Source organism: Phycodurus eques, chromosome 13 (genome assembly GCF_024500275.1).
Source record: "Phycodurus eques isolate BA_2022a chromosome 13, UOR_Pequ_1.1, whole genome shotgun sequence".
Lineage (NCBI taxonomy): Eukaryota > Metazoa > Chordata > Actinopteri > Syngnathiformes > Syngnathidae > Phycodurus > Phycodurus eques.
Genome location: NC_084537.1, coordinates 24,791,378 through 24,804,581, shown reverse-complemented (window position 1 = coordinate 24,804,581; position 13,204 = coordinate 24,791,378). Strand labels below are relative to the sequence as shown.

General features: G+C 43.6%; 3 protein-coding genes across 6 annotated transcripts; 2 read left to right on the top strand and 1 right to left on the bottom strand.

The window, feature by feature from the left end:
- The first annotated feature begins 1,630 nt into the window (after positions 1 to 1,630).
- Positions 1,631 to 3,080, top strand: tmem125b (transmembrane protein 125b). Its single transcript, XM_061694530.1, has 3 exons — positions 1,631 to 1,890; positions 2,226 to 2,286; positions 2,379 to 3,080. Exon 3 carries the CDS (start codon positions 2,410 to 2,412, stop codon positions 3,076 to 3,078), a length of 669 nt encoding a protein of 222 aa, XP_061550514.1. The 5' UTR covers positions 1,631 to 1,890; positions 2,226 to 2,286; positions 2,379 to 2,409; the 3' UTR covers positions 3,079 to 3,080.
- Positions 3,081 to 3,676: 596 nt separating this feature from the next.
- LOC133411824 (leucine-rich repeat-containing protein 19-like) lies at positions 3,677 to 6,800 on the top strand. Of its 2 annotated transcripts, none has more exons than XM_061694531.1 (3): positions 3,677 to 3,732; positions 5,495 to 5,681; positions 5,840 to 6,800. In XM_061694531.1, the coding sequence occupies exons 2-3, from the start codon at positions 5,516 to 5,518 to the stop codon at positions 6,232 to 6,234; spliced, it is 561 nt and encodes a 186-aa protein (XP_061550515.1). In that variant the 5' UTR covers positions 3,677 to 3,732; positions 5,495 to 5,515; the 3' UTR covers positions 6,235 to 6,800. The 2 variants fall into 2 exon arrangements, with proteins under 2 accessions (XP_061550515.1, XP_061550516.1); XM_061694532.1 differs by lacking the exon at positions 3,677 to 3,732 and adding an exon at positions 4,391 to 4,549.
- Positions 6,801 to 10,446: 3,646 nt separating this feature from the next.
- Positions 10,447 to 13,204, bottom strand: LOC133411641 (protein shisa-like-2A). Of its 3 annotated transcripts, none has more exons than XM_061694231.1 (4): positions 13,017 to 13,204; positions 11,882 to 12,018; positions 11,652 to 11,784; positions 10,447 to 11,271 (listed from the first exon to the last, which is right to left on the bottom strand). In XM_061694231.1, the coding sequence occupies exons 1-4, from the start codon at positions 13,193 to 13,195 to the stop codon at positions 11,154 to 11,156; spliced, it is 567 nt and encodes a 188-aa protein (XP_061550215.1). In that variant the 5' UTR covers positions 13,196 to 13,204; the 3' UTR covers positions 10,447 to 11,153. The 3 variants fall into 3 exon arrangements, with proteins under 3 accessions (XP_061550215.1, XP_061550217.1, XP_061550216.1); XM_061694233.1 differs by having other exon boundaries at positions 11,180 to 11,271; positions 11,627 to 11,784; XM_061694232.1 differs by having other exon boundaries at positions 11,187 to 11,784.

The following is a 13,204-nucleotide window of genomic DNA, read 5'->3' as shown; positions in this document are numbered from 1 at the left end:
AACCTCTGGCTGGAGGACAGCACGCATCGCATGATGCCTTTGGCAGTACGTCAAACTTATTTGAAATGGCGTCTCACCAACGTGCCTGTCAATGCGGCGCAAAAGAGGCTATTTTAAAAACACATCTTCTTTTTCTTTTCTTTCTTTCTTTTTCTTACTTTTTCCTCTTCTTGGAGAATTTCCGACAGGCAAGTTATGTCATTATTTTGATATAACAAAAGCACTTCCAAGAAAACCAGAGGCTGAAAAGGTACAGTATAAAAACAGCAAAGGGAGGCAAAAAAAAAAAACAGCAAATTGTCCCTTTCAGTGGACAATTACAGTATTTTTTTTCAATTTATGTTAGAATTGATTTGTAACATGTGTTCAAACAGAAGACTTGCAAATTTGGTTGAGGTTTTCCAAAATGAAAGCAACTCATCCAGTCGACTTGATTTGCTCTTGTGGGCCACCAATGACGTGGCGAGCCGGACCCGGCCCCTGGACTGTGCCCTAAGTCAGTCATCAGTCCCAAACTTTGTACACCAAGTATCACCTCAAAAGGTACTTGCGCTCCAAGTGCCACCATCATGACCGACGTTCAATTACAGGAGCCTAGTAAGCCTAAGTGGTCAGTGGCATTCCGAAAAACGACAACGCCAATTCCAACGAAGTGGGGACGTTATGTTAAACATCAATAAAAACAGAATACAATGATTTGCAAATCATGTTCAACCTATATTTCATTGAAGACACTACAAAGACAAGTTATTTCATGTTCAAACCGATCGACAGTATCTGACTACTTTTAATACTGCATTATTGTAGGCCACGATAACATTATGCAGTTTGAACATTAGCACTGCACTTAAATAGAGTAAAATAAGAAAAACATATAAATAATCTCATCTATATCATATGTAATATATACAAATCTATTTTTTCAACGATACTTATTCAACTATTCTTCAATTGAAATGTCTCACACATGAAGGGTCAACAAAAATTGGACCTCAACGAAAGTTTAAAACAAACACTTCTTGAATATTAAATGCAAATGTTTTGAAGTCGAAAGTTAAATACAACTGAACTGAACTTAGGCAGTCAGTCGTACCACACTTTGAGAATTGCTGTCCCAGATGAAAAAACAGAAATCCTTCCCGACATGACCCACATTCCCAGAAGAGTACCTGCAAAGACGGGACCAACACCTCGTGAGCCAGTGTTTCTGTTCATATAATTGACTTTATATGGGTGGAGGAGAATAATAATGTGATGTGAAGTAACATTCATTCGATTCAAACCACGCAGTGTGAGTGTGACACAATGCTTTGGATCACAGAAACGGCATTATTGTGACACGCTGACATCATTCAGCCCTGGCGCGCGCGGGCGCGCACACACAAACGGCAAGTTGGGCAGCAGCAGTCGTCGTGCTCATCAGTCGGCGTGCTGCCGTTGTGTGGCCTCATTGTGTAGAAAATCTCCCCAACTATGATCTAACGCTCTATTTGTGACCCGGCGTTTTCCGCCTGGCACCGGGATGGCGAACGTGACGAGCTTGTGGCTCATCAGCCTCGCTCGTCCTCGGCGGCGAGTCACCGTGACCGTTCCTCTGCCTGCTTCGCTTGCGTTGCTGCGAGAACTCAAAATCCATCGAGCACCTTCTTTTGAGTTTCATCTGCCAACCAGCTGGAGCACTTCAGCGAAGCTGTTGTCAGAGCAACCGAAAGGATTCGTTAACGCCGACTGATTCATCCACTCCAATGGTAATCATTTGCCATGAAGCCCAAACAAGCCTCTGACCGACGCCGCAGGATGGAACGCAAATGGATGGACGGCGACCCGTGACCCGTGACCCGTGACCCGTGACCCGTGACCCGTGACCCGTGACCCGTGAGCTTCATCTTTGTGAGTGACTACCTCGATCTTGCACTGCCTGCCTGCAGCTTTTCTAACGGTCTGTCAAAGCACTTTGTAAAGGTGTTTTCAAAGGTGCTATGCAAATACAGTTCTTATTTGTATTATTCTTCAGTCTAGCTACATTAAGGATTAGGATTAAGGTTAAGGATCAACATTCTGATTGTGTTTTAGATGTCTTCAACAACAAACCCACTGATGTTTGTCAGGCCATTTCTCTACTTGCTTTGGTTTTCTCTCGCAAGAACTCAAAATGTTTTCAACTTTGATTTTGAGTTTCCCCTGCCAAACGATCCCTTAACTTTGAAGGATCCATACGTTCACAGGGAGCTGATTCACCGCCGGGACCTCTGCTGCAGGACGGAGCGCGACACATGACCCGACATTGTGAGCGGCTCGCAAAATGTAGGAAAAGTTGATGTTCAGAATGAAATTTGTGAACCTGTTTCTGATTCCTTCGACTGCGTGCCCTTTCCAAGCTATTGAGGCTTGCCGGCGGGCACCAGCAGCATGCCGGAAACGCAGGTCTTCTACCAGCCTGGTCAGACTTTTCATCAGCGTCCAAGCCTGTACCTGGACCTCCTCCAGCAGCGTTCCCCGGAGGAGCAGGTGGAGCTGTGGTGGTTCCGAGAGCCGCGTCAGTCCCTTCTGTGTTACTGCGCTTCGGTCGCCCTCATATTAGGTTTGGGCCTGGGCGGCGTGGCCTTCCTCTCCACCAGCGGCTCCAGCGTGTCCAGCGAGTGGCGCCTCGGGGTGGGCGCCACGCTGTGTCTCCTCTCCCTGGCGCTTCTGCTCAAGCAGCTTCTCAGCTCCGCCATCCAAGACACGAACTGCGTGCGCAGCCGGCGGCGAATCGACCAGCTGAAGAGCGGCGGACGGGCCGACCCGGCGCTCATCCTGGTCGCGGGTCTGGCGGTCACGCTGTGTGGGACGGTTTTACTATGTGCGACCGCGACGGGCGGCCGAGGCGATGACGGCGGGGACGCGCGGGTGTCCGGTCTGGTGATGATCGCCGCGGGACTCGCCACGGCTCTGGCGGTCGTGGGATACGCCGTGCTGGTCCGCCTCAAGAGAAAAAGGGAGCACAGCAGGAGGAGGACGGGAGGCGGCTCCGTCCGGGTGTTCTGTGTCTCAGGAGGACAGGCCAACCAGGCCAGGAGAGAAACCGCCTCCAGCTGAGCCTGCCTCTACTGAGACAGTCAAAGCAACTCTGGAATAGAAAGTGGACTCGTGGAATTGGAACACGTTATTTTTCGTACTTCGGTTTGTTCTCACTTGGAAGTTTTCAGAATTTCCCCCGAAGAAATAATTGCAGTGCCGTTCAATTAATCTGTTGTGATAATGATAGATCGTTGATTATTGTTTACCGATAAACCGTAAGAAAATTGCAATTGCAATTTTTCACTAATCATTGTAATGTGCCCTGTTTGAAAACAAAGCTCTTGTTACCTAGCCTTCTTGAAGGCACCATGAATGAGGCGAGTCTACGGCAGCTGTCAGTCATGACGTCATGATCAGCCCCGGCCCTTAAAGTCAATTGCACAATGTAAAATAATAATAATAATAATGAAAACAGAAGTATCTCAAATCTCAAATTGCGATTGACCCTACCATGGAATTTTGGGCAAATCAAATGTATCGTTGTTGGTGTTGTTGTTGTTTTCGAGAGACCAGATATTCCATAAGCAACCACGTTGAGCACACAACAACAACAACAAAGCTCAAGATTGTTTGGCTTCCTACCGACAGACACACAACACTTAATAATTCCAGCATTACCAGAAGAACGGCGACGGTATCGAGATACAAACAGCTGCCAGGTGACGTCAAAGGGTGAGTACTTTTTCTTCATTTTTAGTTATGACTTGTTACTTTTTTATGCAGTAATTCGTCCCTTCATACTTGCATGGCAGGTATGGTGTTGTTCAAAGAGGCGTCCTACCTAATGCTCTCCGAAGGGATTCATTTGTCATGTGTCAGAAGTCCGGAGACGCTTCTGACCTTTTGATGAAGACACGCGACCTCCGACTGGGAGCAAATCAATTAGAAGCGGATGTAGCTCTTAATATGCAAAAAAAAAAAAAAAAAAAAACACTTTTTGTTTCACACCTCCACTATCTGCTCTCGAGGCACGGATGCGTCCACACAACACTGGCTTATCGGTAATAGACGTCTGGACTCTATTTTGGTTTTGCCCGAAACAGTGAAAAAGCCACGGTGGGCGACAGGTTAGCACATCCGCCTCACAATTGTGAGGTTGCGGGTTCAAATCCGGCCTCACCTGTGCGGAGTTGGCATGTTCTCCCGTCCGTGCCTGCGTGGGTTTTCTCCGGGTGCTCCGGTTTCCAAAAACCTGCGCGGTAGTCTGCGTGGAGACTCTAAATTGCCTGTAGGTGTGAACGTGAGTGTGGGCAGTGAAAAAGCAAAAGGCTGTTAACAAATAGCAAAACCAAATAAAGTTATTCATTAACGCATCTGACTTATGGGCACGGCAACGTTAAGGCATATAACGCAACCTTTGCCCACCAAGAGTCTTTCTTCCAGAAGGAGAAACAGGAGAGGAAGAAAAACAACACTCTTAAAAACTACAACTAAGAACTTTATATATATATATATATATATACAACAAAGATTCCAGTTCCTCTGACAGGTAAGTCATCGCTATTTTTGTTTTCTTTTGTTTGTTGATGTGCGTGGTGAGGACAACAAGTTAGTATTTGGAACTCGGTGGATTTGGGTCAGTTAGATATCGTTTACCTTTGTTACCTTTAACTGTTAACTGCTTACTGCCTCAGATGAAACATCTACAGCCGAAACATACAGCAGAAATCAGTACAAATAAAAAGACACTGCCTTATTTGTCCATGTAAAAGTCATTCTCTTCGGAAAATGATATTCTTTCACGTGGAATTGATATAATTATACATTATTACTCAAAAGTGCACCACTACTGATCTTCTGTTGCACCTCAAATCTTTACAGCACGTTTAAAAGGTGTGTCAGAAAAGTGGTGTGTCCCCCGAACGCAAACTACAAACTACCTGTCCAAGTTTTCCTTTTCACTGTCAGCCAGACGATCAACCACGACGTCTACCAAGAGATCCTGCGGCGTTTGTTTTATCAGTTCGCAAGATGAGGCAAGCGTTGTGGCGGGACAACTCGGCTTCACCGTGACAACGGGCGGTTTACCTCCGCTTATTGAAGAATTTGGTTGAGAGTTTTTAAAAAATATTTATTTCAGTGCAATTATAATGGCCGTCACTTCTCTTCGCGGAGGTCCACTGTACACCATTTGTGCCACGGGTCCTGGAACATTTCTGACACACCTCATACATTGCATCCGGGGATTGCTATGACATGCTGTGATGTGTTGTAGTAAATCCTTTCAGATGGGTGACTTCTCTGAATGGCAATGTCAAGTTACGGCCTGACAAACATCATCATTCTCGGAAGGGAAAAAGTGCATATTGTTGCTCTCAGAGTTTTTGAGGTGTTTCACTGGACCACATTTGCCAATAATGGAAGAGCAGATATGAAAGAGGAAAGAAAAGCACTTCTATTACCCTCTGTCAAAAATGTCTTTTTGTCTGATTAGGTTTCCTTGGAGGCTTGAGAAATGTTCCGGTGGATCTGCTGCATCACTGTGTTTCTCTCCTTTTGTGAAACGATGAGAAAAGCACATTGTGCGTCGCTGTATGAAAGTGAGCGCCAGAACGCCTCTCAAAGAAACCTCCTGACAGAGGACGGCGATCTGGCCAACAGTAACGCCACTGAAACTCGAGGTAAATCAACAAAGTTACACACACAGTATTTTACAAGATGTGTTTTCGAACTTTGAGCTCCAACGTCAGATTTACAAGAATCGTGTTTCCAACACTGTCGCAATCCTCCACACATTTATTATTTTATGTTGTACATTTATCTCCTACTCTCTTCTCAGGGCTCACCAATGAAGACAGCGCCCCAAAGTCGCCAGAATGGTCCTATCTGGCCGCCGGGCTGGGCACAGCTCTGGCTATCTCGCTCGTCATCGTCACGGCCGTCAGGTTCCGCGTCTTCCGTCGCTTCCTGGCCAGCTACAGACACTCCTTGTTGCAGGAGGCCGACGGGGTCAGCCAGTACGGCCGAGACGAGGTGCCCTTTCCGAGCAGCGTGTCTGGCAGAGTAGGAGTGGCGAGAGGGACCGTCGTCGCACTCGAGGAAGATGACGACGGCTTCATTGAAGATAACTATATTCAAACCAGTGAGAAGGCCCGGGCAGAGAGAGAAGAAGATGAAGAGGTGGAGTACGGCATAGACGACAGTGACGATGACCTGCAGTTCACAATAGGCTGAGATACTGTAGATGAGTGCAGCGGCTGCTTTACAGCTCGTTTTTTTCATCACTTGACAGATGCAGAAGCGCCAAACATAAACATTTAGACGAATATGCACACCTATGTGTCGTACTGAACAATTAGCAGAATCAGGTCAAAGAAATTAAAAACAACTTCCGCCAAACTTTGTAAAAGGGTGCTTCATGGGCCAAGAAAGAACAAATGGCATCTTGGTGAGGATCTAGCGTGCGGGTAGAGAAACTGATTTTCACCGATTGAGTCCTTGCGGCATCAATGCGACTGTGCACTCCAGCCATCCTTGTGGCACCACGCGCAATCCTACACCAACCAGAAAATAACCCGCGAACTAACAAAGAGACGAACAAATGTTGTTTTTGAACACTTCTGTGATCGGTTTGGCCTTGGCAGAGGTTCGAGCTCGACTGACTGACATTCTAGTTATAGTATACAGAATATAGTTTATATTAGCACGGGTAACGCAAACAAAATGATGGTCCTGTAAATTATTTCATCACTGGAGGAGGTCCTCATTCCTGGATATGGTATGTACAGTATGTACATACAGTATACATCTATATGTGCAAAGCATTCAAAGAATAAAATCCAGTTGGTTCAATCAACTGGATTTTATTCTTTGAATGCTTTTTAAGCACAACAATAATGATCGACTGTTTACCAGAGGAAGTTGGACTGTTTAGCAATTTAACCAGTGAACAATGTCGGACAGAGGTCTTTGGACGACTGGCGATCCCATCAAACAATTCGACGTGAAGTCAAAAACGGATGGATGGACTTGGCCTCACCTTTAAATTTAATCGCTTTTACTATTCTGAGCACACTTGAATACAGATGTTGGTGAAAAAGAACATTTGTGAGGTCACAGGTCGCTGAGGGTCTGCCTCATAAAATATGCATTCATTAAATTAATGTTCGTCATTTTTGCCATTTGGCTAAGGGTGACTTCTTCATCTGTGTTTTATTTGAATATGCAGAAGGAAATTTCCAGTGTATAATATTGATTATTGTGCGGGTGCTGTAACAACAAAATATTCAATATGAAATGTCTTGGTTGCATTGTGATTTTCAAAAATAAATATAACTTGACGTGATTCACGCATCACGACTTTACAGCTTCCAGTTTTCTGTATTTTGTGTTGACTCGTGAGGCATATTTCAGAAGCTGTTCCACTTTGGAGGTTCCGCCGTACGCTCGTTCTTTCGACCGCAACAAATGAAAGAAGAACGTGAAGAATGATCTCTGAGACAGCTGCTGGTCTGTGTTCCTGTTGAGCCTCATGCGAAAGAAAAGACGTCCTGGGTACCTCTGCTGTGGATTTTTGTTTTTTGTTTGTACTTTATATCTTGGTGGGGCCCATTTCATGTCCTTACCAGTTGCTTGAGCTATTTGAAAAACAGCTTGTACCTGCCTCTGCAGAGGGAAACTGAAAAGTAATTTGGGCATTCTGTTGTCCGTGAAATCAGCGTTGCATGTGTATTTGCGCAAAGACAGAAACCCCTCGGAATTGGATCGGTTCTGCAGATGGAAGAAACTGCGCAGTAAGAGTAACGGGTGCAAGGTGGAGATTTCTTTTCTGATCAGAAACGAAACATTTCGCATGGCAAATCTAACGCAAATGTAGAAATACTGCTCAATGTCAACAAAGATTGATTTAAATGCACAGTGTAGCATGTTACCATTCACATGTAAATGGCCCGAAACGTAGGTTTGACGCATCAAAGGTAACTTCAAGCTTGACGACTTAATGCTTAGAAATGAGAATGCTTGGAGTGGCTTGGTCCTTGCTTTGTTATGTGGCCTTCATTTGCTGGGTTTGAACGTTCAACTCATAAAAGGAATGATGTATTAACGGCATTGTATGCCTAAAGGACAGAAATGAAAATTCATTGATTATGATCAACATCAATTATGAGGAAGAGAGCAAAGGCGAGTCGGCCTTTTGTCTCTAATCTGACAGATACATAGATAGATAGAATAGTTTATTTTCAAGCAGTGCACTCGACATAGCTAACAATTCATCTAATGTCCACGTCAGATACAGAGTCAGCTTTAAGAAAAAAAGAATCCATTTGGGGCCCGTGTCTGCATTGACGTGGACGCAACACTCGACAATGATGAAAAACACAACGAGCTTTAAGCTTTCACCAGACTTGCTGTGTATGCTGTCAAATATGGACAAAATAATTAGTGGGACATGTATCTGGTTACCAAACGCATCCTACCATGTCAGGAAATATTCTAATAGATTATGTATTTGTCAGAGAATATCAGTTACTCTACACTCAGACAAACTTACATAATTGATTTCTAATACATTGTCATACATGTAATAGCTACGATCAGCTACACCCTGCAAAATAAATGTGCAAATAATGGGCTCTTTTTTCATGTATTGTACAGTATATACATTACATTAAAACGTAGCTGGCTGTCTTAACTCCAGAATTCAAACTTGATCAGATTTCCGAATCCATGACTTTTATGAAGGGAGATGATCTACATTTTCTGCTGTCATATTGGGATGCTTGTGACTGAAATACGGTGCAGCGTGGGTTCCCTTAGCGCTCAGTGGCGGCGGAAATGTGCGCTAGATGGCTATAGAGAGACGGTGACTGATTTATGGGTTACACTTTGGTATGAGTTACATTTGACAAATGTGACAAAGGCCACAAGGTCAATCGAATTTGACACAATAATTGAGTATTATTATTAGTAGTAGTTGAATTTACCGAAAATGTAGGCCTACGGATAGACGTGCGACCGTCGCAATTAAAATATTACTAGGATGATGGAAAGTTGAGTACAACGCTGATTGCAGAATTGGAGGACAATTTCTGTAAAACGGATCCTTGATTTCATAAATGCTTGCTAGATTTCAAAGAAACGCAGGTGATTCGTCGAGTTCAACCATCAGCGGTACACTTTTTATGAGAATTTGTTTTTGTCGTATATTTTTTTGCTGAGTTTGGCACAACCCTTTTACAGATACTCGGGCACCTAGAAAGCATGTTTAAAAATATTGCTGAATAAATCATTTACATTTCAATAAAGAAGGGTCAATTATATTTGAATACTAATTCAATTTTAGCGGCACTCTAATTACAGTAACAGGGTTGCAAATCAATGCTTTTGTGTTAACTGTGTTAACTGCTAAAGTACGCTAACTGGTAAAGAACAAACTCAGCTAGATAATAAAGAAAATAAATACTTTGATATAAATATATCTTTTGCTGCTGAGATAAGTGACATTAACATTGGTTTGAATAATACACTCCATTCTGACTGGAACACAAATAGCAAAAGTAGACGAGAGGACTTCGGTCTGGCCAAGGTCAAAGCGATGAGGTTGATGATGTCATTTCTGCTGAGTCATGTAGCTCACATTTTTTCTCTTCCTTTAGATGGCTAAAAAGGTTATCGTTGGGTCGTGTGCATGTTGAGACGCTTCTGTGATAAAACAACATTTTCTACCAGTTACAAGTTAGACATATCAACAAAACCGATACCAAAAAAAAAAAAAAAGCTCATTTCAAACTCATTTGAGCTCCCATATTTGATATGGATGTCAAGGAGGCACAAGAGAACAAAAGAGATTGTCGGGGGTTCTCAAGAGCTATTTAGTGTTTTAAATAATACCTTTATAATCACCTTTACTGCAATTACATTATTTCTCAGGACGACTGCATGTTTCTGTATTTTGCGCATGGATTGGTTTAAATTTCACGGGGGGGGGGAAACACAAAATGTCGTCCAATTCTGGAATGACCCGGAAGCATTTGGAGACCAAAACGCAGTTACTTTCTTTCCAATCTAATCTCTTCACGCACATTAAGCCCCTGAAGAAGAAGAGATGACAATTGTGGCAACGAAACTGGAGCAATTGTACCTGCAATACCCTGAAAAAGCCTGACTGTCCAGTTTTTGGTTGATGTCAGACTAAATATACAACGACGTGCAGAGGTCTTTGGACAATGAGAGATCTTTTAATGATTTTGCTTTATGCACCGTCACGATGGATTCTAATTTTTAATTTTTTTCTTTAAATTCTTTAATGGCATTGGAACGGTCACATTGGTGTTGACTGATCATCACATGATGCAAACAAGATGAATTGTGAGGTTTCGCGATCTAATTTGGTAATGTTCATAAATTATAAACACCTTAAATGAAAGCGGAAAGTCTCAACTTCAATCACATCTTGATTGTTTTATTTCAAATACATTACGGTGGTGTACGAATGGAAATCGCAGTAACTCCGTACAAATACTTCTGGAACTAAAAAAACGACAAAGCCTTCAAGCGATGCACACGTCCCGTTTGTCAGCGAAGAGGAGAAGCAAAGGGTTTTGGGATTTCAGGAATTCTGTGCAGAATTCACGAGCAATGGGGCTCCGTGCTCGAGGACAATGTACCGTAATATTAAATTCGAACACGAAAGAGCAAGGCGAGGCACGCGTGACCGGCCACGTGCGTCTGTCCACCACTGCTCAGTCACCATTCCCATCGCTAATTACACCTCCATCCAACGCAGGAACTGGATTTGAAATAAATAGAACGGTTGAAGATGAACGCATTGTGTTCCTGCGGACGTCGTCAAATTGCCAATGATACAGGCCCGGCATGTACAATAAATGCACTGGGAAAAAGTCCTTTGCGAGTTTCTTACACACAGAGACACTTACTGGTTACATTTCGATGACGACCAAAAGCAAATTACAGAGTAAACTGGACATAAGAAACACATTGGCGTCAAGGTCTCCCATCGCCGCCAGAAGGGATCACAAGCAAGCGCAGGGCTCCCATTAATTACAACAGGTACATTCAGCATAATAGTGAGTTATATTTGAAATCATGTTTTGTTGTTTGTTTGTTTGTTTGTTTGTTCCTCTGCCGGTCAGTCACAAAATTGCTTGACATGAAACAGGTCCATGGTGCAAGAAAAGCGTGGCGCCTGCTGGTGTGGAGGTGTCAGATCCAACTTGTGCACTTGCTTCACTGACATTTTGGGCATTACAGCTGGTAAAAAAAAAAAATAATAATAATAATCACAAAAAAGTCAAACAGTCAAACACAAATCCAGATATCTAGATCGTCACTGTTTCGATGATTTGTGACGACAAAACGACTAGAAACCCCGTGAGACTCAAGTTGAAGTCTCCCAAGACTCCGCTTGCAACAAGATGTTATACAGGTTAGGTATTATTCTTATTATTATTATTGGCCAATAATATTATGATTTTCCCTTTATTGTCTTCTCGCTCTTCTTTTCTCTCCTGGTCAGACCGTCTCCACATCAAGATGCTCCTACCGCTAATTTCATCTACTAAATCAACGCTAAAAGCTTCTTCTATGAAGGACTTTCCACCCTTACGGCCGTAACAGTGGCTGTGAAACACCTCTGAAAAAGACGCTCCGGGTCTGCGGGCTGGTTGTCAGATTGCAACTTCCTGCTCATGAAGTACTTTCGGAATCCCCGCGGACCAGAGGCGCGCTTCTCTCCGGTCGGGCCGGATCCCTGCCGGGGGTCGCCTGCCGGAAGGCACAAAGACAAATGCGGCAAATACATTTGTTAAAAAAAATAAATAAAAAGGAGTAAGAATGGGGAAAGCCTCGCGCGCACACGAACCTGGCGCTCCTAAGGCTACGTTGTTTTCACGGCGACTTGGTTTGGTGGCAATAAAGAGGTAGCAAAGAACGCATACTGTAATGAGGAAGGCGAGAAGGATCACCGCTGCGAAAGACAGGCCGACGAGAGCCCAAATACTGACAGGGGAGAAGAAGACGTGTGATAGAAGAAAGGAAAATACAACTTCAGCATCAAGACATTACAATTACTACACAATGACCACACATGATGACTTAAGGGGAAAATGGACTGCGTGTCATGTTTCAATCATATTTTGATTTTGCCATCTACTGACATGAAGGTAGTTTTAGTAAATGTGTTTACATCCAAAGTAATAGCGTTGGAGATGTATGCCGGTCAAAAAGCATATTTCTATTTTCCAAAGAAAAGGCAACTTCCGTTGGCGATGCACATTTAACTGCTCCTATGGCGATGGCATACTGGAACCCAAATTTGTACACAAGCCGAAACTAACCTACGCCGCCGCGGTATTCAAGTCATAATTACAGTAAATATCGAGATAGAAAAAATATTTGTGGGCCATGAGTAGAAAACAATCCAATGAAAACATGAAATACTGAGCATGCCTTCTTGCGGAAACGTTTTTTTTTTTTTTTTTGTCCGTAACCCTGAAAAGTTGCGTGGCGGTACCGCGGCCAACGGATGAGCCTTTGTCATTTTTACTCCCTTCCTGCAAAATCATTATCGAATTGATCGATTTATTATGATCACGACTTATTCGGTTGTAGAAATGGCAATAGGTGGCCACCCGGGGTTTTTGGACCTTCTGCCATCGAATGCACGAGCATTTAGTTGTTCTGCCTGTCACTATACGTCGGTGTGATAGACATTTGTCATTTTTTTTTGGACTTGACAAAATAAGATATCACTGCAAATATACAGGAGAACAATGAGAATCTAAAATCCCTTCATAAGATCTCAAACAGTATTGCATTAGATTTTAATGAGAAGGATATTCGACACTTGAAATAAGATCTATATCAATACGAAAGATCTAGAGTCTCATTTCAAATCATTTCATCTAATCGCATAAAGATAACGGCAAGCCTTCTGGCATTTGGAAGGCTGATACGTTCAGAGCAGGACGTCTCTGGGACGACAAAGTCCAACTCACCTGAGCCACCACATGTAAGCATAGTCGTGCGGATAAAAGCTGTTGGGGTCGTCGCAGCAGTACTTCAAGTCGTTAAAGCCGCAACAGAAGCGAGCGGCGGCGTTTGCCGGCCTGGGGCAGGAGAACGCGTCCACGAACACGTCGTCGGTGCTCAGGTAGCCGCTGCACGCCGCGCTCATGCTGGCACG

Coding starts and splice junctions, on each gene's coding strand:
- tmem125b (XM_061694530.1), top strand. CDS start 2,410: ATGCCGGAAACGCAGGTCTTCTACCAGCCTGGTCAGACTTTTCATCAG.
- LOC133411824 (XM_061694531.1), top strand. CDS start 5,516: ATGTTCCGGTGGATCTGCTGCATCACTGTGTTTCTCTCCTTTTGTGAA. Junction 5,682..5,839: donor TAACGCCACTGAAACTCGAG/GTAAATCAACAA, acceptor CTCTCTTCTCAG/GGCTCACCAATGAAGACAGC.
- LOC133411641 (XM_061694231.1), bottom strand. CDS start 13,195: ATGAGCGCGGCGTGCAGCGGCTACCTGAGCACCGACGACGTGTTCGTG. Junction 11,785..11,881: donor CGTAGCCTTAGGAGCGCCAG/GTTCGTGTGCGC, acceptor GCCTTCCGGCAG/GCGACCCCCGGCAGGGATCC. Junction 11,272..11,651: donor CCGGAGCGTCTTTTTCAGAG/GTGTTTCACAGC, acceptor TTTTTTTACCAG/CTGTAATGCCCAAAATGTCA.